Here is a 27,763-nt window from a genome sequence, read left to right as displayed (position 1 = left end):
TTTCCCCGAGAAAAGTGTTTTGCCGCTTTGCCATCCCCTTCCCTTCGGTATGATGGCATATTAGCGACAACATCCGGGATAATTTTGTACGCGAGGAACAGTGCAACGAGAAACACGGAGCGAGTCCAAGACTGAAGAAAAAAAAAATTCGGGCAATCTTCAAATGTGAAACCTGGGGAGGGGCGTAGCATGCAGTGTATAAGCGTATTCTTGGCGCGCCTTGGCGCTTTTGCCAACGGAGATGAAACCGGTGGGGTAGAGCTATACAGCTTTGCTGGAGAAGATTCTTGTCTCTCTGAAGCACGAAGCTCTCCAGCGTGAGGCGTAAACGAGTGTCCCGGTTTTTTTTTTTTTTTTTAGTACGCGTTACGAAGCGTTCTAACGCGAGGCGTAAACGAGTGTCCCGGTATTCTTTTAGTACGCGTTACGTTGCAGCGCGAGGCGTAAACGAGTGCCTCGGCGTATTTGTACCGTGACTACATGGGACGATGATTACGACGACGACATGAGACGCCAACAGCCCGGACCCCTAAGACATTACCGCTCTCTGCGCTCATGCGAGGAGATCTCGTGTGGCCGCATTTTTAATTTCACATGTGGCGAATAAAAGTACCGACTCTAACACGTTCGTCGATAAGAAAGCGCATTTGGCAACATTCGCAAGCCTATGTCCGCAGCCAGCCGTGCGGTTCAAACATGGTAACTCTCAGTAATTATAATTCAGCGTCGCTATCGCAACGAGTGGATCGACGCGAAGGCTTAACAACCTCGCTTAACTTGGAGGGCGAGGAGCAAAATACACGAGAACAATACTTTCCGCCGACGCAGCCGAAATCAGACATGAAAGGAGGGCCGTTTCCACTCAAAGGATTCCGACACAATGCTCACGTTTTTCTGACAAAATTGAGTGGCGGAGCCCAAAAGGGACAGAGAAAAGCGCATCGGCAACAAGCAGAAACGGCCCATCCGCTCGCTAAAACCCGAATCGAAACGCCAGAAAATCAGATTAACCCGCGCTTTTCCCCTCCCTTTTTATCATCTCGCCGCGAAAAGAAAATAAAAGGACCGGGTCGGTCGTCGTCGAGGGGCCTTTGCGTTTTGCCGGTTCGCTAGCGTGGCCCCCTCTCCCCCGTAGGCGCGCGGAAAAGACGATGCCGCCGTCAGATCGCTCGGAGAGGCGGGGCCTCGGCGCCGAGGCACCGCCTCCGCTGCTAAGCCCCATTGGCCCGGAGTGGAGAGCGGCTCCTCGCTACCGCGTTGCCTCTATCCCCATTAGGGAGCCGACAGCGCTTTCCCCTCCGCGCGAAAGGGGAAAGAAAGGGGCAAAAATGGGGAAGAACACGCTCTAGCGCTTGCGACTTTTCCGCGAAAACGTGTTGAAAACAGAAGGGCGCGAGTCGAGCGAACACCACCGTCATGCGAGCGCTAGGTTGGCGCGCCGCGGCGCATGCAGCGTGCGTGTGATGCGTCTCTCCGCCCCGTGGACCGTCGGAGGGATACGATGAGCGCGTTTTACCGCAAGACGAGCGAGGACGACGGCGAAGCGAGCTACCGGCAGAAGATGTCACCGCGGCGCTCGTTCATGATCGAGGACATTCTGACCGGACCGGGTACGCCGCTGTCCGCCTCCCCGCTGTGTTTAGGGGCCACGGTGCACGTCCGAGGACCGGCGACGTCTCAGGGCGTGGGAGCCATGGCCGGAGCGGGTTGTCTGCAGTCCCCTTCGCTCGGCCCCATCTACTCCCAGGCGTCGGCTGTGGCCGCTTTCCTGCCGGCGGCCCACTTCATCGGCAAGTCCATCGAGCAGGGGTCATTTCTGCTCTCGCCAGGTACGAGATGGACAGCCGTCGAATATACCCCAAAACACCTTAGCTTTGCTGCAAAGAAATATAATGATTTGAAAATATTTCATCACCGAGGGGGAAAATCAATTAGGCGGAAACGTTCAAGTGAAAAAGAATGTGAGCAATATAAAAGCAGATGGATCTGGTCCCAAACATGTGCGCTCGCGATACAATTATTTTTAATGTACTACGGGTAAATCGTGCCTTATATAGGCCTCTGCCATCAAGAGGCTTTCCAGTGGGGGACCAGTTCAAGAAAGCTGCAGCGACACCTAAGCATTTCTTATGACCTATAGTGAATGCGAAAGCATTTGAGTCTCGTTGAGTGGCTCCTGGACGCTTCGCTGCGATTAAAGCCAGTCCTTACGCTTGCACAGCGGCCGCAAATCTGAGACATTCGAACCACATAAATGGGTTTTCCTTTAGGTCTCCGACGCCGGTGATGTCCGTGACCTGTTGAGGAAAAATTCATTCGTTTCCCTCTGGATTGCTGGTGAGTGCTGCGCCGCCGCGCGAGAGAAGCAAAATCGGCCGGAGGAGCGCTTGCTTTCTTTGTATTTTATTTCGAAGGCACGCCGTATGGAACGCGTCCCAGCGAAAGGTAACCTATTACCACGTTTCTGGCAAGGCAAATTTTTCGCTCAATGAGCCATTTAATGCTCTCGCATTTAAATTATTGTGTACTCATGGCGTCGAACAAAAAGCCAGAAGTCACCTAGTAGTTTTTGAACGTTAATAGTATATTTAAGGTGTCGCACAACAGAAAGAAGTGAAAGAAACACCCTTCACAACAGGCGCCTTATTAAGTGACGCAAAAACTTAGCTGAAAGTGACAAATTAATATTGAATGTGGTATACAGGGCGGGGATTTTTTTTTCTTAGCCACGCGGTAACAACTATGCAAAAGGTAATGAACACAGAACCCATAGGTAATGAACGGAGAACCCATAATGAACCCATAGGTAATGAACAGAGAACAAAAAGGGCTCCGGTATATATTTCTTGAAGCCTTTACAACTGACCCACTACTTTACACGTGGATGAATCAGCGTTACCATAAATGCACAGGTGACTTAAGAAGAAAGAACAAACATGCGAATACGATCATCTTGAATCGATTTTAAGCCGATCATTCTTATGTGCCTCCCCCAAGAATCTGTCCGTCCGTTCGTATGTCTGTCTCTCTGTGGCGCGATAAACGTGTAGCATGCGATAACGCGTGACACAATACAATGCCCCCTGAACCAGAAATTTTTCCTCTTTCCGTCCTTCAATAATGCGTGCCACGATGAGCAAGCACTCCTAGGCACTCTCCTCAGAAACCTGCGAAGGAAAACTACATCCACACACAGTTTGGCCGTATGGCTACAGAGGAACGCTACACAGCTTTCTCAGAAGCTTCGCAGTTGAAGAAAGATTTGTCCTGATCAAGGATTCAAACCCGGGACCACTGCCTATCTAAGACAGTCGCACTACCAAACGAGCTAATCCCGGAGCTAGCCGTTTGTAGCGCGAAAACGCTTTTTTTATAATTGCGATAGTATCCCTTTGACAAGTTGGCACCCGTTTCCCGGAGGAAGTCCAGAAGACAGCGGTGGTGAGGCCCACACAGCCATCGTTGGAGATCGGGGGGTCTCTCAGGATGCAGGCCTGTGCCGCGAAGATGTTCGGATCTCGCTGCACTCAGGGAAGGGCACGTCCATAGCAGGTGGTTGGTATCGGCGTCTTCGGCAGGAGCCGTACAGAAGGGGAAGGGCTCTGTAAACTCAACCCTTTGGCCCCTCCGGACCTTTAGTTTCGAGAGCGAATTGATCAACCGTAAGTAAAGCGGTGGTGCCAGATTCGGAATTCTGGACCAGGACGTACGAGTTTTTTTTTCAGCTGCGAAGTCCCTTAGAAATCTGCATGGCTTTCTAATTTTAGGTGAATGTCAAACTTTCCCTTTGCAGAAACTTACTTCACCTTATGGATTTCCCTTAAACCGGTCTAGTCACACTTGTCCTTTTCTTCGAGTTGTTCATAACTTCGCTATCGCGCTACACAGGTAGCTCAGCTGGTAGGGTGACTGCTCTATAGACAGGCGGTGGTCTCAGGTTCGATTCATTGACCGGGACGAATTTTTCTTCGACTGCGAAGTTTCTGAGCCTTCGCTCCGTAGCCCTTTCGCTGCATTTCAGGTGCATGTCAAATTTTAACAGAGAAGCTGTTTAGCAATTCGTTGGTTCCGGCGTTTCACAAAACTCAGTATAAAGGAAAAAAAAGTATAAAGAAATCACCGCCACCGGCAGGATTCGGGCCTGTGTCTGGTAGATCAACGCAGTGAGATTTATTCGTCTTACTCACTCGGCTACGACCGCGAGTTAGTACCCGAGAGTCAAACGGCTTACCCACTCGGCCGCGACTGTGGGTAGGGCAATCACGCCACCTGCTAGACACAGAACACGTGCCACAGGGTACACGTTGCACCTGCAGGCGCCTAGTTTAAGTGTGCGCGTTCCATTGGCTCATTCTGCTTCTTCGACTTGCTTCTTCTTCGCCGTTATAGCAAAAAAGATGGGTAAAGGTCATTGCGGCAGTGAAAGAGAAGCAAATCGGCTGCAATCGTGGACTTAAACCGTCGTGATGGCCGTGAAGGTTGCGTATAGCTTCGCTACCTTTAAGTCTTACGCGTTAGTGTGAGCTTCCTTCATTTCTCTCCTCCACAGAAACTTACTCAGTTGGGGATTTCCCCTAAGCTGGTCGGACAGATTCCCCCAGAAATATGGCCGTAGTACTTGCGAGGATGCGCACATAAACCTTATGCGCCACGGGAGAGGGCGTTGTGCACGTAGCACAAGGCCACAGCACGTCAGGTGACGTAACGGCGAGGCAGTTTGTGGGTCGATGTGATGCAATGTCTTCGGCAGATGTCCGGTTGTACGACTACTCCTGGGAGAGAGCGATTCATGGAGGAGCAGCGACGCTGCAGGTATTAGCAGAGTCCTTCATGCCTTTAGAGTCCTTCAATGCTTTTCTCGTCACGAAACCCCGGCCGAATTTCATTCAGGGACAAAAGCTGCCGCTAGGATCGCCCCTGTCAATGATAAGGCTGTTCCGGCCTCCCGCGACGCTTGCTGGCCCGCTGTTTCTCCGTCGGCAACACGCCTACATTCTCCTGCTCTTCATTTTCAACGGTAAAAACGCGAGAGAACTATGCATATTTTTGTGTCAGTTATTGTCGCGTATAACTTAGTTGCGAGTAGAGGCAAGATCACGCGTTACGAAGGCATGTAGCGGTGTTCGTTAGTTGCGACAGGCATGGCTAAGTTTTCGCTTTTGGAAGACGGACGTTTGGTGTTTTCGGCTTCTGACTAGCCTTTTATTTGTCGCCTAGATGATACGAGATAACTGGCGCCTGAATTAAAGCGGTATACAGCCCTGGGTGACCTGCTGCGCTGAGCACAAACCCGGCCTCTCAGCACCTGCGTGAGCTATAGCGAGCGGCAATATCATAACAATAAAGATGTACAGTTGAAAGTGAGCATGAACAGCAAAAAAAAAAAAAAAAACCAAAGAAATCGAAGCAGCGGAATGAGCGTGCGACGAGGGGGGGGGGGGGGGGGGTATATTACGTCCTTGGGTGACTGGCACTGACTGCCAGGCTGAGCACATAGGTAAGGGGTCTAACAGATAAAAACACACGCAGAGCTCCCGCTACCCACCCAGCCAAAGGGCAAGTTAAAAAAATATTCAGGCGCAAAAACCATTTCCGTCTTTTCAGAACCAGAAATTATTGGGTTACCGAAATGTAACTGCCGCCGATTTTGGGTGCGCAACACATATGACAGGAAACTCTCACCGCTGGCTGGCCGTAGCAGGCAGCTGCCAGGCGCGTGCAGGAGAGGCTATTTACACAAGCTCGCCGCGGCTGTGCTATACATGTAAGTGTTTGTACTTACATAAGTTTGTGGCAATACCGGAATCGATGTAGGGAAATGAGAGACACCATGCAAACATCATAGAAGACATCATACGTACAGTAGCTCCAATTTATTCGTTGTTAGGCGAAGACAACCAACGTCGTTGTGCAGGTGGGTTTACTTTTTCTTACTATTTATGACCGTGACCGCGTCTTCGGCTTCGTCAGATACGACGACAGGTTTTCGAATATCCGGGAAATGGCGCCGACGCGGACCTGGTGGAGTCGAAATGTTTCTCTCACGCGTCACGTGCTTCGGCTCGAAACTGAAAGCGTCCGTCTCGCTTCCACCTGTCGCGCTGTTCGCCGTCGCAAGGAAAGCAGAACGGCGAAGCTTTTAGAGACGATAGCCTTTCTTGGGATTCTTAAACGCAGAAATTTTGGTCTGTCTGTCTGTCTGTCTGTCTGTCTGTCTGTCTGTCTGTCTGTCTGTCTGTCTGTCTGTCTGTCCGTCCGTGACTCGATTCAGCCACCCGGCCAAAGTGAAAGAGAAGCTGCACGCGCAATATAGTCTTCTATACCCACAGCCAAATCTAAACGCCTAAGTCCGGTGTCAATGTTCATGCTTGTCAGCATTGTTGAACAAGGACAAGACATTCCGCAAATATAAGGCAGAAAATCAACACATTAGTGACATTTCCGGTGTTCCTTCATTAAAAAATTCATGGATGCCTGGTTTTTGCGATAACATATGAAATACTACATCAACGGCAGAAAGCAGTCGCCTGCTGTTGCCCGCACTACTATAGCTCCTGGCGGCATTTAAGAAAGCAGACGAAAGGTACCACTAGATAGGTTCCACGTTCCGCGCTTGGAACGCTCGTCGAGTAGGGCAACGTGGTTCTATAAACGTTGTAGTAGGGTGCCTCGATTCACGCGCGTCTCCGCCGCATGGCAGCGCTGGCATCGAGGAACCCGACTTGGAGCGGTGGAACGCGGTAAATTTAAATTGACTTGAGGGAACACCTAGCCTGTTATCTTGAGAGGAACGAGACGGGAGAGGGACAGCATGAGAGGTGAGCGGGAAAGAGAAGGGAGGCATTTACTTGGCAGTGGCGCCAGTCGACTATCGTCTTTCGTCAGCATTTGCAACGAAAGGAGCTGATACGCGGCCATTTTTTGCTATGTACTTCAATAGCCAGAGCCGCAACCAGGCACACAGCGTATCTGAGGCATCGTAGTTTACGTGGTTTGCCCTTCGCCATGAGTGAATAAAGGTAGATCGCACAACAAACGCCACAGCAAGATCGCGACCCAATTAACGCGCTGCAAAAGCGGCCGCAGCAGCCCAAACTGCCTTCACCGAACGCGCCGAGCGGCCGCGGAGGCGCTTTGGTCCACATATGAAGCTTATGTGAGATTCTTGCTCACTATGTGACTATTTCTCCTCAGGAGCTTTTACGAGACTTTTTTCTTCCAACAGTTTTTTTTTTCGACAAGCGTACAAGTATTCTATAAAGTATTGGTTCTTTATTTACCTAATCAGAACAATACAGAAGTGAAAAGAAGCATGATAGTTCAGAACGTCACACAGCAAGGCTTTGATTATCTGAGAGAGTTGAAAGCGCTTACATGTTTCCTTCGTGGCCCGAAAATAACCGACACTTGTGGATCACTTTGTTCGAGAAAAGAACAAAAAAAAAAAAGAAACGTAAATAAAGCCCACAAGACCGAGCCAATGAAAGAACTTGAGCCCGGTGCACCAGTTTAGTCGGCCGAAATGATTTTAAAAGTCGCTTCCCTGTCCCGGTCTTTGCCTCAATGGAATAAAGCGGAAACTATTTCTAACTGCATGTATGAGCGTGGTTAAGAGGTACACCCGAAGAAAGCGATGCAAGTATCTGATACTGGGAAGTCGCATGGCTGTAGTCTTCGACCAATAAGTGCGTAGGCCATCTAGTCGGCCCCGACAATAAAATAAAATACAGCCAGGCGCTGCTGCCATCGCATCTTTTGTCGAATGCGTCTGATGAGTGGAGTTTCCACCAGCAACGTCAAATGCTTTTCTTTTTTGCCTGCGTCAGTTATAAGGTCCTGGATCAGTGCATTCTTGGGGGATAGCGTTTCCATAATCATCATCATCAGCAACAGCCTACTCAGGCCCACTGCATGCAGGGTGAAGGCCTCTCCCATTGAGTGACAACAGCTCCTGTCTTGCGGGGCTCGAATCCACAGTTTACCCCAGATTTTCTTTATTTCATCCCTCCATCGGTTCAATGGCCTTCCCCTTCTTCTAGACCCATTTCTTGGTACCCCCTCTGTTACTTGAATCGTCCACCGGTTTTCGGTTCGGCTCACTACATGGCCAGCCCAAGTCCCTTTCTTTTTCTTTATTTGAACTAGCGTTTCCATACACAAGTTTCCATAGCGTTTCCGTACACAAGTTTCCTTAGCGTTTCCATACACAAGTCTATATATATGAATGGTTCTATTTGGCATTCTAAATTGTACTGCCATACATACACTGAGCATCTCATTCCTACGTATGGAATCGGCCAACCCTTGAAAAAACAGATAAACAAATAAGCATACAGTTTTATTTAACTAATTGTTTTAATCACTAATAACTTAACCGGGCGCTGAAATTCCTCCTCGTCCCTCGAACACACCACCAGATTAGCGCATGCTAAGCCTCGATAAAACGGGTAATGAAACACACTTGCAATCGATTCATTGCAACCACTTAACCATTCAATCAGACAATATTTCAAGTAACTGTTAAGCTCAGTTCATACTGAAATTCGCAGCACTCCGATGCGGCTAGACCTCAATTTTTTTCTTCAATATTTGCTCGTTGCCTATTCAGACTCCAGTAACTCCTTTCGTACTCGCCACGGTTGATTAATGGCTAAGGCGTTGTGCTGCTGAGCCCAAGAACGCAGGATCGATCCCGGCGGCGGCGGCTGTTTGTCCGATAGAGGCCAGAAACTGAAACGCCCGACTGTCGAGATTTCGGCGATATACAATATTTTAGTGGTTTGTTCTATATTTGCAAGTACGATGCACCGAAAATAGACAATATACTTGTCTTGCTTCCAACTGAAGCCGTACAATAGGAAGAAAAAGCCCGCAAAAAAGTGCGACGAAGATAATTCAACTATGAACGCTATAATATGTACATGACAGAGTCCCTGACCGAAAATTCCGGCCCTGGTCATTTTAAAGCGAAGCTTTATATGGCTAGGGTCCCGTATATCCTTTATGCGCACGAACAAAAACTCCCGAGGCTCCACGTATCCTTGAAGTGCGAAACGTTTCTTAGCACGAGGCGTTGGAAGCGACGTTCCGGTGTGACGGCTATAAGCGCGTGGCCACCATCAAAGTCGTGCGCCGTGCAAAACATGATTTCAACCGGAAGCTTATATGTATAATCACTGTATATACGTCCGCACCGCTTTCTCTTTGACGTCGTTCTAAGCGCTTGCGTGTTTAGTTTTCTCCGGCTCTTCGGGGTGGAGGTAGAGTCGTCAAGACAAGTTGTCATTCTTCATATCGAATTTCACTTTTTCTGCCGTCGTAATGGGGAGGGCGTGCGTAGCAGGGACTGCATGCAGCTTCGCAGGTCATCCACCTTCACCGAGTGGAATGGCTCGTGATTTTCCGTTTCTGGTTCCATTCAAAGGAAATTGAGCAATCACGCTGAATTGTCCTCCCGCCTAGCTGGACTTCATAATGACACAAAAAATGCGTGTTACGAAGCCTCCAGGGCCTCAATTCGGTCATGAATAGACAGATGTGGTTTACTCTTTAAATACCGTATTTTTGTGATTCTAAGCACCTTCCCCCACAGTAAAGTTTGGTTCGTTGGTGAAGGTGGTTGGTGTCGTCGTGGAGGGTGGTGAAGGACCCGATGACGAGACGAGGCCAGTAGGTGATGAAGAAAAAGAAGTCTATTTACACGTATTTACAAGAGATGACGAAGCATAACATAAGACAAGGAAAACTGGATTAAAATAAAAAGGCGCCGCAGCGCGCAAGGGAGTATCGCGGCACGATCCCTCGTGGGGGCCCGGAGGCCAAAAAGGTGCCAAACCGCCGCACGGTTGGCTGGAAAGATGCGTGGGGTCTGGCGCCCAGAAACCGCCACGGGAGCGAATCTTCGTGCGACCACTTGCAGTCGCAGCTCTCGACAAACTCGTCGAAGCATGCGCGAGCAGGGCGCGAGCAATGCCGCCTCCCCCCCAGCAGCGCACATGCCAATAAGGATTTTGACCTCCGCTCCCCCCCTAGCCGTCCCTGAAGGTCAGGATGAAAGGAAAGCCTCCCCCGACGCCGCGAAAAAGCCGCCGGCGAGGCCCATACAAAGGGTTTCGACTGGCTGGCGTCGGCGGAGGCCGCCCCAACATACCGACACCGGATGGGGAGACCCGACAAGGCCACGAGAAGGGAGGGGGGTCATCGTCAAGACGGGGCTCATCGGCGCTGTCATCATTACAGCTCCCCCATCAGAAGCCTGTGTCAGGACTGCTTGGAATACTACAGGCTTCACAACCAAGTGATTACTGCGCCGATACACACAAACAAAATTACAGAAGGAATATCTCTTGCGGACTCAATGCATGCAAGTGAAATTTCCGCGTGCAGGCAAAGCACCAAGAGAAAAAAACACAAATGATGCATAACACGCCCGGGGCACATCATGCAAACTAGAAAAATACCCGCGTACGGGATATCACGACAAAGACAAAATTAAGGCTGCCTCGCGAGAACAATGAAAAGAACAAGAGAAAACGGCCGCCAAATGAACAACGCAATTGCAAAACAACACAAGGTGAAAAGTTACTCTCACTCTTAAGCATAGGACGAAAGAAAAAAAAACAGCAGCGAAAAGAACATAGGAGCGTTCAATCAGTCCACCGCAGTCCATTCTCTCTTTCACCTACAACACTCGACTTAATCGGGTGCAGCCTCGAGGTGAGAGTCCACATTTCGGTTGTTGCACCAACCGCGGTTTTTGGCGTTCGTCGCCGAGGCGTCAGGTGATCCGCCTCTGCAACCCGTGCGGGAAGTCCGCAATGCCAGAGCCACGTACATGACCAGTATCCGAGCCTTTAAGCCGGTTCCCTTTTCCTGTTCGCGGTTGACCATGTTCCCTCCAGCGCGAGCCAATTTGTTCTCGGCCGCGTTTGCGCCAGCCCCTCTTCTTCCCTGTGACCCCTGCTGATTCGCTGCGCCCGCAAGCAGCGGGTTCTCCTCGTTCGGCGCTTCGGAGCTGCACCCAAACTTGGAAGGCCCCAACAGCCCGTCGAGCGCAACGTTCGAGCCGTTGTCAGAGCCCTTTGGCGAATTGTCAACGCAAGTGAGCACTGGCGGACACTGCTGTGGGCGCGTATCGGCCTGTGCGGACAGCGGCTCAGTTCTGTACGAGTCCATGTCGCCCGTCAAGGCAACACCCCTTTGCGTCAGACCTCTGCCTCCCGCCACTGTGCCTGCCGTATTTCCGCCCCCGCAAATGTCCGCGGGAGCGTCTTCCACCAGCAAAAGGTTTTGGCCGGCCTGGTTACGGTACGGCAGATCTTTTGTTGAAACCAAGTAAACATTGGCAATCTGACCGCCCGCCTCAGCGCTCAGCGGAGACGCCTTCCATTTGCCCGGCTCATCTGCTTTTCCTAGAAAGCCGGTGCGTGCCGTCGAGACGAGTGTACCTGTCGTACCTCTCGCCTGAAGGGCCGACTCCGCTGCCCCTAGCTGTATAGCCTCGGTGCCAACGGCCATAGGCTTTGGTGCCGGAAGAATAGCGGGGTCCGCAGTCACCCCTCCATGGGAAGCTTCTGCCAGCGAGTCAGGTTTAGCTGACCTGTTCAGCTGATCCGGGGTGGTGATCTTTTTTAACACCGCAAATGCCTTGACGGTGTCGAGACTCAGTTTGAACGGCATAGCGGTGACTCTCGGCCCCACTAGCCCACCGCCCACCTTGCGTGGTCGTTTTTTGGAGATGCCGGACACCGCCGCAGTGACCACCCAAGGTCTTTCTCCCGGCTCCGGAACCACCACCTCAACCCACTGTTCCCTCTGCGGGGATGGATCACGTTCACGATCGAGGTAACGATAACGGCGGCAGTCGGCGGACGAATGCGTGATTTGCCCGCAACTACAGCACGGCAGTACTACGTCATTATTCCCCGAACGCGCCCGGTATTCGGTTTCGGCCAGCCTTACCAGCCGCTCGAGCTCTCGCGTTTTTGCGCGTTCCGCTTCGAGCACTTTGTCCCTAGCCATGCTGGGCTCTGGCAATGAGGATATCCCACCAAAAAAAAAAGAAAAGGTGCAGAGACGGACCACTCACCGTCGATGATTCGGCCGTCCCATTGCACCACGCACGTCAGTCACACTCATCTCCCGCGGGGATCGGAAGGTCCTGAAGTGTAGTCTTCCCGGCAGGAAAACTAATCCATCCGTACGTTGTCTTCTAGGCGGCTCGCAGCCGCCCTGCTTCGTCTTTGTCTTTCCGTGTTGTCGACTTTCTTCTTCTGCTCTCGCGGTCACCTTTGGGTCACACTTCGATCACGAATTCGTCACTTGAAGAGACGAGAACATCCACGACGCTGTCGGGCTGCGCCAGTAAAGTTTGGTTCGTTGGTGAACGTGGTTGGTGTCGTCGTGGAGGGTGGTGAAGGACCCGATGACGACGAGGCGAGCCGGTGATGAAGAAAAAGAAGTCTATTTACATGTATTTACAAGAGGCGACGATGAAGCAAACATAGGACAAGACGAAAACTGGGTTACAATTACGCGCCGCAGCGCACAAAGGGTGGTATCGCGGCGCGATCCTCTGATGAGGGCCCGGAGGCCAAAAGTGTGCCGAACCGCCGCGCGGTTGGCTGTACCGTGCGTGGAGCTCTGGCGCCCAGAGGCTACCACGGGAGCAGGTCTGTCAGCGTGCGCTCTCGGCGGCTGCTCCGGACAAACTCGTCGAAGCATGCGCGAGCAGGGCGCGAGCAATGCCGCCTCCCCCCAGCAGCGCACATGCCAATAAGGATTTTGACCTCCGCTCCCCCCCTAGCCGTCCCTGAAGGTCAGGATGAAAGGAAAGCCTCCCCCGACGCCGCGAAAAAAGCCGCCGGCGAGGCCCATACAAAGGGTTTCGACTGGCTGGCGTCGGCGGAGGCCGCCCCAACATACCGACACCGGATGGGGAGACCCGACAAGGCCACGAGAAGGGAGGGGGGTCATCGTCAAGACGGGGCTCATCGGCGCTGTCATCATTACACCCACTTTCGGGGGAAAAAATTGGACAAGAAGTTTGCATGCGAATTGAAGCAACCCTTTTCTAGGCAACTATCTCAAGGTGGATTTCACACGCGCATAAACGGGAACGAGTTCACGTTGCAGCCAAGTCATGTATGCAGTTTCCGATTACAAACCGCTTTAACGGAACCAAAGACGACCTGCTGGGGGATGCTGGGAATGGTGGCCCAAGTGGCACAATGGACTCGAAAGGTAGTGAGGGAGACTATCAGGCGTAAGCGGTGGATTCCCAGCCCGGACCTTTTTTTTTTTTATGTTTGCCAAATAAAACATTATTCCATGCACCCATCTCGTTGAGATATGGGCGCGCAGAAAAAAAGGGGAGGGGGGGTAATTTAGGCTTTTCGAAGTCCACCCCTCACTTTCGGCGTCGCGATCGTGGAAAAAAAAGGGGGTGCTTAGAATTGAGTAAATACGGTATGGGCCGAAAGTGCCGACGCATTTCTCCTTGGCAGGCCGTCGGATATGCTGTGCAGGACAGAGGATAGATTCGCGCTCTTTCAATAGAAAAGTAGGAGAGATAAGCTCCTTTAACGGTAGGCTTTGGTCCATTAATATATCACTGTCAATAACTGCAGACACATAAAAAATGCTATAAAGACGAAACGGGAAACACTAATGGTGGTGGTGGTGGTTGTGTGAGATCAGGCGGGGTTAGCCTGGCTGAATATGCCAGCAATTGCTCCACCCGAGCTCCTCCTAATTAGTCAATGGTAGTGTCCTCTCACCACGAGTTTGCCCGTTCCGTCTCCTGAAGGAAGTTTAGCAGAAGGCGCGACACGTCTCTGCGCAGCATCCAATGACCGACGATGTGGTCCAGAGCGCTGTGTGGAGCTGCCAGCTTTCGAATCACTGAGGGCATTGCAGTCCGTTCGACGTCATGCTCTGGGCAACACATTACATAGTGGTGTACATCCCCTGTCACTGTGCATGACGAACACTGAGGCGATCGCACGAGGCCCACCTTGTATAGCAATGGTGTGGTCTTCGCTGAGCCCGTTCGGATGTGGTACAGCAATGTTGCCTCCGATCTTGTAAGTCCCTTTGTGACGAGGCTGGTGATACGAATTTTCCAAGGACTTGAAAGGTTCTGCCACTGTTGGCCTGAAGTCGGTCCAGTAATTGGGGGAAACTTTAGCAGTCGGGGCAAATTGCAGCGCACTCCGTGCTATCTGATCAGCGGTCTCATTGCCTTTGACGCCCACATGGGATGGAATCCATTGAAACCGCACATTAAAACCCTTGCTGCTGAGTTCTTGCACAAGCCGTAAGGAACGGTGACAGTCGTTTTTTGTGGGGATCCCACGCTGCAAAAGCTGTGGTGTTGCTTTTGAGTCAGTCAGAATTACAACTTCCTGCGGCTTATATGGCTTAAGTTTCCTCAAAGCAGCCGCGATGGCAGTGCACTCGGATTTGGTAGAAGACACCACATGATTCAGGCGTGCTGCCCAGGAAACCTGGGCATCAGGAATGACATAGGCCGCTGCACTAACCCCTCTGTGCGGATCGACTGAGCCATCTGCAGGTAAAAATTTGAAGGTGATTGGGATAAGAGTTCTCCAAATGTTCAAGAACCAAAAATCTGGCTGCTTCCACTGGCGTGTTTCGCTTGCCTCTCATGTGAGGAACATGTAGCTCACACTGAAGGCTCTCGTAAGACCACGGCGGCATTGAGATGGGAAGTTTCCCCGGCCACTGATTTCACAATATTCTCAGAGTGTTAAGAGCAGTGTGCGCATGAGAGGCCGTCCTTGTTCGAAGCCTCCTTATTATTGCTCTTCCAGCACTGGTTTCCCCAAGATGCATTACCTGCGTCAGTAACCTCTGTGACGCAATCAAGCGGAGTGTAGCAGACTGGCTCTCCCGTATGACCTTCTCGTTTGCCGCTCCCTGAGGAACTCCAGTTGTTATCTTCAGCCCTTTCCTATGCAACGCTTCGAGGCGCTCATACTGGGATTCTGATGGGGAGATCAAAGGCAAGTGGTAAATAATGCGACTAACGATCAGAGCTGAGTGCTGCTTAATCATGGACGCCGGGTGATTCCCCTACTTAGCTCCAGCAATCCTCCTCAAAATTTTCACTAAACGGAAAACCTGTCACCTACTCTATCTATGCTCTCTTCCCCCTTCCCTCACCCCCACACACAGAAGCAAGGAAGAGATTATACGATCAGGCAAACCTCTCTGTTTTCCTTCCATTCAATAAATTACTTTCTCTCTCTCTAAAAAAACGATATAATGATGAGGGTGGCGGTGGTGGCATGGTTATTATTTTTTTTCTTTGCGAGATTTGTACATCTTGTTTTGTGTGTTTTTTTTTTTGTTTCCGTGTGACCGCACAAAGGCCCCCCGGCTGTTCCTGGGCACGCAAATAAATGATTGATTGATTGATTGATTGATTGATTGATTATTGTTATTGTTGTTAATAGTAGTTGGTAGTAGTAGTAGTAGTAGTAGTAGTAGTAGTAGTAGTAGTAGTAGTAGTAGTAGTAGTAGTAGTAGTAGTAGTAGTATAGTAGTAGTAGTATGACAAATATGATGATGGTGCTGATGACGAGAACGACGGTGACGACGGCGACGATGATGGTGGTGGGGTATGATGATGATGACGATTATGATGATGATAATGATTATGTAACTGGTTAACCCGAAGTTGCTGCGCCCAGCTAAGTAAAAAAAGCAGCAGGGGCTTGTCTCTGCACGGTCGAGCGACCTGGGAATGAGAAGTACGGGCCGCTAGAAGGGTAAGAAAAAATTAATTACCTGCAAAAAAGCTGATACAACGCGATACAAATAACAAATCCCTAAGTCTCGTGGACTGAATTTACACAACAGTTTAATGGTAGTTTTCCTCAGGATGTCTAGTATTCGGTCGGACAAGGCCTATTACACTACGGAGCAAAGTACTCGAACTGTTGCTAAATTACACATTGTGCCAAAATGTCTGTAATTCGCACTAACAAATTTATTTTGCGCGGCCCAACTAGTCCATTCACTACTTACATTCCTACGTTCCCCCGCGGCGGATCTTCTCGGGCCTGTCGGATTATGAACTTGACTTTGAAAATAGGTCGACTCCTATGAGCAACTCAGATACGGCCTGCTCTCGTTTTTACTTTGTTCATGTGGTTATTCTGGCAACCGTTAAAATGGTAGCCGTCAGAGAGGCCACCCTTCTGGCTTTGCAATTTGTGCCTGCAGCAGCTGGGTGGCTGTGCTTTCAAATAAAATGCGCACATGTCGTTTTGTTTGTTATCTACTGCAGAACAGCGTCATCTTTCACTTCAGAATGACTCCATAACTATTCAGAAAAAAATATTACAGAAGACGATCACCGGAGCTGCGTTGAGATAATCAGCGGCGGATGTAGGAGCTTTTGGCTGGCTCTGAGAAATTCGCTTGGCAATGTCGCCAGATTGGTGGCTTTATAGCTTTTGTGACGGCGCGCCAGTTTTTAACACCGGAGCTGTTCTAGCGCTGGCCTTGACGACAGTCTCTGCTGGTATCGTGTCACGCTCTCTCTGGAACAAGTTTCTCCGCGCAAAAGTGATTCCCCCCAAAAAAAATAAAGCCGTTCCACTCAATGTGAAAGCTGTCGGAAGTGCAGAGCAGTGATTCGCCATAATGGGCTGTAGCGCCGTTATCCGCTCACTGCTGCCACCCAATGCAATTCAAATTTCCCGCCTTCGTAGTGCTCCCGCGCCCCCTGCCTGAAACAGCGCCAATGGGAGGTCTGTTCTTTTTGTGCTTACTTTCCCTCCCGCACGTGCGGGCGTGGCACTGGCACTTTTTTTCGCTTACTATCGTCAAAAACAACCTATAGAGCGTTGCTAACTAAATGAACGCGGGCGCTGCCGGTACTTACGTGTATTTTGCCTCAAATGTACTTTCTCTGCGCTAAACAACGGGGAGATGTATGACAAGCGCCAGTGGTTCACGAGGTTCGAACGGTTATGACTATTTAAACCGCGTGGTTTTCGAAGTTTCAGCGTGACCCCCTGACGACGGTAGATCAGGCTCTACTTGGGTCCGTTATCTCGCTGCGCCGCCTGATTCCGGTAGTCGCTTGACAGCGAGCGTTACAGCGAGCTTCGAAGACAAGGCGAACCCCTAAAGGGCTCTGCACTTAAAACATTAAAAATAAAAAAAGGTCCTAGGGTATACATATTTTGATACGACTGTTTATATTTCTCTTGAAGATGTCTTCTTAGCAATGCACTTGTGTTTTGAGGTATAGATGAGAAGGCCGGTTTAACCTTGCTTTTGTAAGCTGGCTTTTTCACGTTGCCTGTTGCGCCGTGAAGCGTGGCTTCTGCGGAAGGAGTATGACAACATAAACGACTCTTGTGTTATCGAAAGCACCCCTAAACAAATTATATGACAATTTGCCGCTATGACGACTCTAAAAATATTGCGCGTTTCAATTACTTGTCATGATTAGTTAGTTCACAGTGAAGTTGTAAACGTTACAGAATTACTATCTGCTGTCGAAACATGGCCATCTGCGGAGGGAGTATGGCTACAGAAAACGGCAGTAACTGCTGTTTTGCCAGAACTATCCGAAAAAAATTACACCATCTTCACGTGGGGAACCCTGACGAGGATGCGAAGCATCGTGGCGGTTCCGTGTGGTTCCATTGTGTTGCCGTTATGTTGAGTGATCTGGTTTTTACTAGCGCCAGAGGGAATTCCGCCTCCGGCTCCACACCGGTGGCAAAGGCACGCAAGTGCTGTCGTGTTACGGTGAGTAGGCGGTGGTTCTCGAGGCGCCGAAACTCGTCCATCATGTTCTTGTCGATGTTGTCTCTGTGGTAGAATCGGTAGTCTCCGTCAGCTTTGGTGAGGTAAAGGTTGTTGACATTGGTGCACCGGCTGAGAGCAATGTACTCGCCCTCCTCTTCGCAGCTTTGTCTTCTCGTTCTTCTTCTTCTTCGGCGGTTCCCCTACGGGAAGATGACGACGGTGGTTGAACGCGAACCTATCTCGTGATGGATTCTTTGGTTGGCCAATCCCTAGGGGAATCCTGCCACAATCAGCATCAGAGGCGCTGCGGACGGGGCTGGTTGAGCTGCAAGGCGCGTGGCGCTTCCCGCCACAGCTTTCCCACGGGAAATTCAGCATCCCCCTCTAAAGTTTTCAGTTCGTCGTTTCCGTTGACGTTCAGCTTCGCGTGCCTTCGTTGTATCAGTAGCTTCTTGGCGTAGTTTGAATGAGTCAAGGACATAAGGCGCGTTCGTAGCACTTGCTCCTGTCCGGATTTGTAGCGTAGTGGGAAGAGCACCGCGTACCTCCCGTTGCGGCCAGAGAGTCGTGGGATCGAAACCGGGCGACGCTAAATATTTCGTTTTTTTATAGTGTAGTATCGCGGAGCTGTGGGTGTAAGGAGGAGAGTTGCGCATGCGCAGTGAGCGTGTGGACGGCGCCGCCATCAACGACGCAGGACCAGGCGAGCCTAAGAAGTGCTCCGCATTTAAAAAATTATATGACAATTAGCCGCTAAGACGATTTTAACATTGCGCGCAAGGAAAAACGGAATCTTCGCAAAGACAACGCACAATTCTGCTGTTTCCGCAGAGATCACACTGAGTAGAACTGGGTTCAGTTATGTTTCTAACGTGTTTCGCGAACAAAAATTTTACATGGCTTTGGAGAGAGAGAGAGAGAGAGAGAGAGAGAGAGAGAGAGAGAGAGAGAGAGAGAGAGAGAGAGAGAGAGAGAGAGAGAGAGAGAGAGAGAGAGAGAGAGAGAGAGAGAGAGAGAGAGAGAGAGAGAGAGAGAGAGAGAGAGAGAGAGAGATGGTGATTCGGGTAGGTGAAAAGGAAAGGAAGTGCACTGTGGGTATTCTTGAGCCCCTCGGGGGCTCACCTACATACAATCCAGTGTGTGTGTGTGGGGGGGGGGGGTATGAAAGATTAGAGAGGAGAAAGGGGGTGATAAAAGAGATAGGTACCCACATAGAAGAGTTGCTGAGTAAGGAACACCCTAAAGCTGACTTTGACGTACTGGGTTCTTCGGCCAATTACTTGGTAGGGTGTACAGAACATCGCTTTGCAGCGGAGCGTGACGTTGAGTTGGCTTTGTGGCGAAGCGTCTTGGGATGCTCGCCATATATTTCCACGATATCGCGACAACGTCGCGTGAACACCCCAGATGTAAAAACGGTTGAATAGGCTTCCCCTTGCCCTTATCCAAGCAGGCCGACCATGCCACAAAGACATTTGGCATGTTCGGCCAGCTACGCGAAGTTCATACAAACGAACAGTTTTATAACCACGGCCCCAATTTATTATGCTTACTTAATTCTAGCTCACTCGTACCTATGCTTTTCGTATTCACTATGTTATGCTTAAATTACAGCGAGCCTGACACTACCACGGCTAGGTTCTAATTCGACTAACAATAACATCCAGGGGTAAAGCTGCGGCCTTCAACAATCGCAGTTTTTGTTCAAGCAGTAACTATTCCAGACAACTAAGGCCCAAGTGTAGGAAGAATTCGCACAGGTGTTTTAAAAAAGAAGTTTTTTAAGTGCCTCAACACAAAACATTTGGCAGAGACTCCTAAGATTGCTTACCGGTAGGAATGTGGCGGATTATAGTACTGCCAATGAAATGCTTGTTTCCACATGCGTTACCTACGCAAAGAGCTATCCACAGCTGCGACTGCGGTGTCGAGTGTATTCCGCGGGTTTTTAAGTGCGAAGGCTGTAAGTGGCTTATTGAGCGCAAAAAGTGTGGTTGATTCTTCCTCTGTCATAGGAATAGGTAAAACACGAAAGTGAAATATGCGGCGAAATGTGCAACTGAGCATGATTTGCGGGTCGGCGGCTGTCTTGTGGGTGTGCTTGGCAAGCGATGTCCTGCTGACGGGTCGCTTCGGCAAAGGTGCACTGGCGTCATTAAAATACTGGTGTAAAATACTGGTTAACTACTGGTGTAAATACTGGTGTACCCCGGCATAAAACACTTTCGTGTTAAAATATAAAACCCGAAAACGAACAACCCTAAGTATAACGTACTCTTCAGTACTAAAGGTTGCTTCCCCGCAAGAAGACCCTGTGTGCAGGGGTGCACCTTTACAGGCCGCTTGCTTTGTTGTACTGGCGTAATTTCCGTAACGAATATGTCGTCAATAAAACCTTGGTGCATCCAAGAATGAAACACTTTCGTGTTAGAAAGCCGCCGTGAATTCCCGAAACGCGGCCAATAAATTTCCCTTGTTTGCGACACGTTCCATAGCGCGTGATTTAAAAATGTATGTATAAATCTTTACTAGGCATTGAAAATAAAAAGCAAATAGAAGAAGAGCGCCATGTGCGTGCCTCAGCAAGACCTTCACACTCTCCCGTAATCTCCGATATCCTCTTCCGGCGGCGCCGCAGTCGCTAGCGAACCAGGGCGTTCTGCCCGACACAAAGCACCCTGCAGCGTTCAATTAGACTGTAACGCTTACGCATTCCCAACTCATGAAAAGTGTTTATGCATCCTCGCAGTTTTCAGCACGAGCACTACGTGAGTGGCATGTTGAGCGCTGCTGCGATAAAACCACTTCTATCTACAAAGCCAACCTAACCGGATCAAACCGGTTTAACCAGATGTGTTATCGGGAACAGCGGCAGCCGAGCAACGCTCTTTCGCTCAGCAGGAGAGCCTGGCCGGCTGCTCCCGCCGCCGCACTATCCGCTCCTTCACGTGATTTTCCGTATGCCCAGGCGTTGCCTAGCAACGAAGAGGCGGGCTCACTTTATTTGTGTTTCATTCCTCAGACATGGTGCGTGCTTGATAACGTATTTTTATGACCAGCTTTTAGTCAGTGAACTACGCCGACGCGGCTTTTTATCGTAGCAGGACGTAAAAGTCTCTCTCCCTGAAAGGAACCTGTCACGTAAATAAAATACGGAGGCAAAACAGGGCCACCGAGAGCCCAGCCACAATCTTCTTTTGCTCGGCATCAGTGCCCGCGGATGGTGCGCTTCCGCATCCCTGCAGGCAACTGCGGCGCGCATTGTCTTCCCGCGACGCGCATCGTTCCCGGAAGGCCAAGCGAAGGAGTGGCCCGTCATAATTAACCTCGTTAGCAGGAGCCGGGGGAATTAGCGCGTACCCGGGGTCTGGCACTACCAGGAGAGCTCTCACCGCCATCTCCAGCGACCCCCTCTCTCTCCCTGGGAGGTGCTTGCAGACGGGCACATCGCATCCATGGAGCTGAGCGCCTCGCGTGGCACCATGTTGCATCCTTCTCGCCGTGAGTCGACAGCCGTGGTGATCCTTAATGTGGGACGTGCAGGAGCGTTTATTCTAGGCAATTGAGATGGCGTTAAAAACTGGTTCGAATTGCTCGCACAAAAAAGGATGCTTCTAAAAACCGCACACATCTAGCCCTCGTAAGGCTGCAGTTGCTGTAAATAATACGCTTGGCGACCGATTTCAAAATTAGTTAGATGGACATATTAGATGGACATACTAGATGGACATATACACAATACAAGAATAAAAAAAATGAATCCCAGAGCAGCGATAATTGATTGCGGGTCAAAGGATTTCCGGTCGTTTTTAGTAATCTGAGACTGCCGCTCTGCAGGCTGGCAACCTTTTTTTATTGTCGCAACCACTAGTGTCAGGTGCTGACGTCGACCGCTTCGTTTCGCTCTGCCTGTCTTAAACCACGTGCAAACTGAGGGACGTCCGCTCCCTCGCGGGTCAGGAACGCAGGCAAGCCCCGCGTTCGAGACCATCGTGTTTAGAGGCATCGCAGAGAGAGCGACAGCAGTGGCAGCATGAGTAGCAGTGACCGGAGAGAAGCGTCGGCGGCCCTCGTGATGTCATTAACGGGAACGGGCTAAGAAGCGCCTAATTACCGTCCTCTTTCCTCGCCGCTCTCGCCTTGCTCCTTGCCTCCGGCTAGCGCCTGCTAATGAATGGCGCTCGTGTCGCCGCAGCATCCTATACTGAGGGACAACAGTTATTTTGTGTTTCTTCTTCTCGGCCGGTACGTTGCGCTGCTACCGCTACGCTCGTTGCACCAACGCAGCACTTTGCCGTACGTCACAGAAGCCAGCTTTCAAGGGGCACCAGCAAGGGTTAAATTTATCTTCGCGCTAGGGAACCTCAAGTGATAAAGACTAACGGAATACACGGCTTATCCCCTACCTTCGCGCATTTTCTTGACATTTAAGGTTGCATCAGAGCCCCTGCTCACAGCAGGTTTATCGAAAGAAATAAAATTTTTGTTACGCTGTTTCGCACCCACGCGCGGGTCAATCTGAATTGTTTCATGACCACATCTTCGTCGGAGATTTATTGATTGAAAACACGTTTATTTAATTTTGTTGCGCTTGGACGCTGCTATGGATAAGGGCCTGTAGGGGATTGGTAGGAACGGGAAAAGTGGGAAAGGATAATTATGTCGCCATTTACTGCGTCAGCGGCCTGGACGCAACACCGTGGTCAACTGGAGTCGTAGCCGTCGTAGTGTTTTGCGCGTCGCCGCAAAGTCGGTCACCAATGACTGGGGCTTCGGGGTCCAAGAGAAAAAGCAGCAGGGCGCGCCACAACTTAGCAGCGTACCCAGAAGGAGCTTTGGTTGCCGCACAGGACCAGGACTGGATAGACGTCGGCCACGGTCCATGTCGCACGTTGGTGAGGGCACGATACCGAGGAATACTGAAGTGGGGGAAGTCCCACACTAAATGTTGTAGGTCTGCCCTGGCATGGCAAGTGAGGTCTCCGGGACACTGGGAGTAGCCCCACGACGATGAAAACAGTGGAGCAAAAATGGTGTGAGCAGTGTTCTCGTCGGAGTCCGTCGTATGATTACAGGTTCCCGCTGTGAGAACTCGCGGGAGGGAACTGCAGGGATGTGCAGAGAGTTGGCCATGGCTGCGAGGTAAGCTGTCCGGTGGATTTGCAATGCACTGACAGGTCCTTTCAACTGCAGTTGTGAAGTGAGCTCCCACCGAGAGCGGGCTCCGTTGTATACTGGCTCACGCTCCCCCTGGTCCTTCCCGGCGGTCGCATGCAGGGCTGGCGTTTCCGAGCCTGTTCGGTGGTCCGGGCGGCTGCGACAGCGGTCCCCGGCCCTGCCGGCGGCGCAAGGCACGAACGGTGTTCAGCGACCAGCAGCTGCACGGGCTCGAGAAGCGCTTCGAGCTGCAGCGCTACCTGTCCACGCCCGAGCGCCTCGAACTGGCCACCGCCCTCAGCCTGTCCGAAACACAGGTGCGCTGCTCGTATACGTACCATCGGCAGCGTAGAAAGTAGGAACCTATACAAGGGAAATGCGTACACGAAGCACAGGTCAGTGATGAAGTCAGTAAATAGAAATGACGTCCCGGGACGCGTCGACTTTCTTGTTCACAATTTTGTGAAGGGAGCCGTAGCGGCCATTCTTATTTATTGACTTGCTCACTGACATTGTGAACAAAGGGTCACTGCGCACCAGAAACGCTGTTTTTATTTATTGACTTTGTCAGTTACCTTATAACTAAGGCCACATAGAGAACCCGAAACGTCATTTTTATTTAGTGACTTTGTCAGTGACCTTGTGACTAAGGGCTCATGGAGCTACAGAAACGTGATTTTAGTGTCTTCGTCAGTGCCTCATCTGCTCAGTTTATGCTACCTGAGCAAACAGCATGCCGTCCAGCTATCGACTTCAACGTGGCGTACACACGGCATTTCCTCAGCAAAATTCAACAGGACATTTCACCACTCTGTCCAACATGCCATGTAACAGAAGACATCAAACATGTCATCTGTACCTGTCGAAACTTTACAGTGCCAAGGCAGACTCTCCAAACATCTCTGTGTATACCACACCACGCAGGCCTTGAACTAAGGGCAGTTATGGGCCCTTGGTCGGACCCACGCCAGGCCGTACGGGCTACCAAAGCTCTGCTCGTGTTCTTGCGTAGCACTGGCCTGGAACAAGTGCTGTGATGAACTTAACTTCCAAACTCTGTGTATGTGCTTGAACACTTGTGTGCATTACCTCGTTATTTATTTATTTATTTATTTATTTATTTATTTATTTATTTATTTATTTATTTATTTATTTATTTATTTATTTATTTATTTATTTATTTATTTATTTATTTATTTATTTATTTATTTATTTATTTATTTATTTATTTATTTATTTATTTATTTATTTATTTATTTATTTATTTATTTATTTATTTATTTATTTATTTATTTATTTATTTATTTATTTATTTATTTATTTATTTCAGTTCACAGACTCTCATGTTTTCGTTCCCTCATATGGCGTAGCATGCTAAGCGATATGGCTCGGCTAACCTCGCTTTTACCATTAAATGCATTCTCTCTCTCTTCATACGAAAATGGGGGAGTGTACTCAGTCGGGGACAAATTCCGTGAGAGGTTACTTCAGTTGTCCTGATTGCTTCTTCCGCTGCCTGCTGGCTTAGGCATCCGTTGTGTGCGCATAGAGGCGATGTCCTGAGATGTGACGCCATCAAGAGTGTGCTGGCCAGCCAGGGAACAGTGGGGCGGGGCAAATAAATTAGTTCAATTTGGCGGCTGAATCCACGTCCCGCACGCTTTTGTCCCGGATTTTATTTTCTTCTGTATACGGGTGCAAAGAACGGGACATAACTGAAAAAGAAACGCAACTGGTCACGTGTTCCCTGTCCACCCGTAACCCGCGTTTCCTGTTGTGTTCAACGGTGTATTCAGGGTCTCCTGCAATCTTAGTATGAATAAGAGGGAAGGGCGCATACCTGTGCTCCGCAAACGTCCGCTTCCGATTGAAAAAAATGAAGATTTAGCATAGCGGCTAGCGTACGCTACGCTACCGTCGGCGGGTGCCGGGACCCGACTGCGCGTGCGCGCGCGGGCACGGCGAGGCGAGCACCGAAACTAGCGCGCACATGCCCAATCCAGTCCTGGGACCCGCCGCCCATAGCATAGCGTACGCTAGCCGCTACGCTAAAACTATCTAATTATACGCGGGAGCACAGCGTACGTTTTGAAGACGCTACCTCCGCAGCTTTAATGTTCCTGTGGATTCATTTCTAAGCGCTAGTATCCGGTGATTCGTTCTATTCAGCTCTGTTAGGCTTTCTGAAATGTACTAGTTGTGAACGCGACCTTGTCTCCGCTGAACAACTGTTCCCACTGTTAACTACTACTGTCCCCATGACAGCCACTGTTCCCATGGCAGCTACTGTTTGCATACTTTTCCCATAGCTACTGTTCCCATGGCAGCATAATTGTGTTCTTAGGCTCATCGCATGAAGTTTCTCAGAGAGACGTTTGGTTGACACACAAGCGATTGCGTTGCAGCTCGCGCTGGGCCAAATCTCTGACAAACGCAGAAAACGCGATTGCTGTTGTGAATCTATTGCCGGCTCCTCAATATTTCCGCGTGTGGTACAAACATAAGCTCTTTCAGTGTATTAAAGTACGGACGGAGCCTCCCAACGTAATGTCATTTGGTAAAGCCTCAGAATTCAACAAACACAGGGGCGTTTTAGAAGCCGAAAAGCAAGTCCGTTGGAATCGACTGTCTATCAGGAACAGCATGAATATTTCGCTCACCATAAAATTCACCGGGCGGGAAAGTAAAACAAGAGCGGCGCAAAGAGAAGAGCTGTCTGATAAATGCAATGAGTGGCAGCACTTTGGCCCCGCTGCGGTTCCAACTCCTCCGCTGCCGTTTTTATGTAGAACATAACGAACGGAAGAGGCAGCGACTGGGCGCAAAATCAGGACGACGCGTCGGAAAAGAGAGGAGTACGGCGATAAAGGCCGATGCGGTAGAACGTGCCGCTGGGCCGCATGAGCCGACAGCGGGCCTCCCAACGTTGCCCGCTGTGGCGCCGGCAAACCCGACAAAGCAAAGATTGCCATCACGTTCGCTGTAGCGACGACCCGGAGCGATACAACGAGTAACGTCGCTGCCCATTGTCTCGATCACGAAATCGCTTTTGTCCTTGACGAGCAGCCAGCGCTCGCTGCCTCTACCTCTCATCGATGCTGCGGGCGTCAGGAAAGCGCTGGTGTGCTGCGCGATTCGCTTCTTTTTTTTTTTCTCTGTTTACGGCACTCTCAACTTAGTACGACTTCCTGCTTTCCTTAACCTTTTCTTTTTGTCTCTGTTTGGACGTTGAAGGGCGTCCGAGAGCGGCCGGCCAGCCGACCCTGCAAATTGTGCCCTCGGGGAGTGTAGTGCCGAAGCTAAACAGGCACGAAAAGCAATAATAGAGGATGGCTGGGGGAAGCGTCCGCCACGGCACGCGCGACCCCGCCAACCATACCGCACGCTGTTAAGCCTTGCCCTTCGCGAACTGCGGGGGTGAGCGGCTGGCGATGAGCTGTTACATTATTACGCATAGCGCTAATAATTGCACTGTTCTGTTTGTTTAATAACTGCCTGTGCATGAAACTTAAGCCCCCGAAAAGAGGTAACGGCAACCCGAAGAAGCGCATACAGCTAGGGCGATCAGACTGGAATAGGATGAAGGCGACTGTAGGTGAGGCACATAAAGATAGCTGGGATCGGCTCTCCGGCACTTTGTTGGGAATAATGCATTTTTTCCTTGGCTGCCACGTCCTCCTTCCTTGCTCTCCCTCGACGTTCTTCCACATGGAACTACAAGCGGTTACGAAGAACAAATACGTGTTCTTTGGGGGTAAATAAAACTAATAGATGCCCTGAGTACGTCACCCCAAAACAAGAAACACATGTGTGGCCTTCCATCAACCGAAACATGAAAACAACAGTTTGCCCACCCGACCCTCAATTCATCCGTCCATCTAAGAGCCCGACAACGTTAGAAAAAGACTGGAGATACTGGGTTATACAAATAAAGCCAGTACATGCCACGCGTGCTGTAGCTCTTGGATAGTTTCCAGCGAAGCGGCCAGGGGAACGGAAATTGTAGTGCGCATCACAGGTTTTCTTTTTGTTGGTCAACAGGGGAACTACGGAGAGGGCGATATAGCCTCCTGATATTATACAAGAACAGCTAGAGAAATACCGCAGAGTGGTAGAGAATAAACGTGGAACGTGCGTGAGAACGGAGTACACATGCATGCGGCTCGTCGGTTACGTGCAGATCGGGAGTAAGGCGTAGGATGTAACGAGATCGCGAAACGCTCTTCGAGCGCCGGTGGAAGACATGGGAAAAAATTATTTTTTTTTTCCTATTCAGGGTAGTAAACAACGCGGAAAAGGGTTCTCCCAATAGTAGCGTTATTACATGCGAAAATAGGTGAAATATGTTTGTGTACGTTGACGGACCAATTGGTTAGGCTTCTTGAATAGTGAAAATGAGTGTCCTTCGCGCCTTCATTTCTGCTTCAGTGCCGCCGAAGTTTTGTTGTTTTTGTTGTTCTAATGGTCACGAGTTTCTTTGCGGGCCCTGTCCTCCCATCCCTCTCCCAGCGTCGTCATTTCTTTGGCGTGGAAGATGTGCAAGCGCTGACGCCTTTCCGTGCGCGGCGCAGGTTAAGACGTGGTTCCAGAACCGGCGCATGAAGCACAAGAAGCAGATGCGCAAGGTCGGCGACGACTCCTCGTCGGCCAGGCACGCGCTCACAGACGACTCGAACCCGGGCTCCTGCGGCTCCGACCTCGAGCCTGAACTGGACGTCGTCGGCGACAGTGCGCGATAGTGCCCCACCTGTTTTGTTCCGCCCCTCCCTGTTCAACTCCTTCTCCGCTGTGTGTACTCAGCGGCCGTGTGCGC

General features: G+C 50.3%; 1 protein-coding gene across 1 annotated transcript; it reads left to right on the top strand.

The window, feature by feature from the left end:
• Positions 1-27,763, top strand: LOC144180359 (homeobox protein BarH-like 1). The gene is made up of 3 exons (XM_077708721.1): positions 1-1,829; positions 23,071-23,267; positions 27,522-27,763. Exons 1-3 carry the CDS (start codon positions 1,448-1,450, stop codon positions 27,687-27,689), a joined length of 747 nt encoding a protein of 248 aa, XP_077564847.1. The 5' UTR covers positions 1-1,447; the 3' UTR covers positions 27,690-27,763.

The sequence above is a fragment of the Haemaphysalis longicornis genome, unplaced genomic scaffold, assembly GCF_048455015.1.
Source record: "Haemaphysalis longicornis isolate Haplotype H1 unplaced genomic scaffold, Haemaphysalis longicornis Haplotype H1 scaffold_4, whole genome shotgun sequence".
Lineage (NCBI taxonomy): Eukaryota > Metazoa > Arthropoda > Arachnida > Ixodida > Ixodidae > Haemaphysalis > Haemaphysalis longicornis.
The sequence above is the reverse complement of the archived record's forward strand: the minus strand, read 5'-3'. Positions and strand labels throughout refer to the sequence as shown.

Coding starts and splice junctions, on each gene's coding strand:
- LOC144180359 (XM_077708721.1), top strand. CDS start 1,448: ATGCAGCGTGCGTGTGATGCGTCTCTCCGCCCCGTGGACCGTCGGAGG. Junction 1,830..23,070: donor GTCATTTCTGCTCTCGCCAG/GTACGAGATGGA, acceptor GGTCGCATGCAG/GGCTGGCGTTTCCGAGCCTG. Junction 23,268..27,521: donor TCAGCCTGTCCGAAACACAG/GTGCGCTGCTCG, acceptor TGCGCGGCGCAG/GTTAAGACGTGGTTCCAGAA.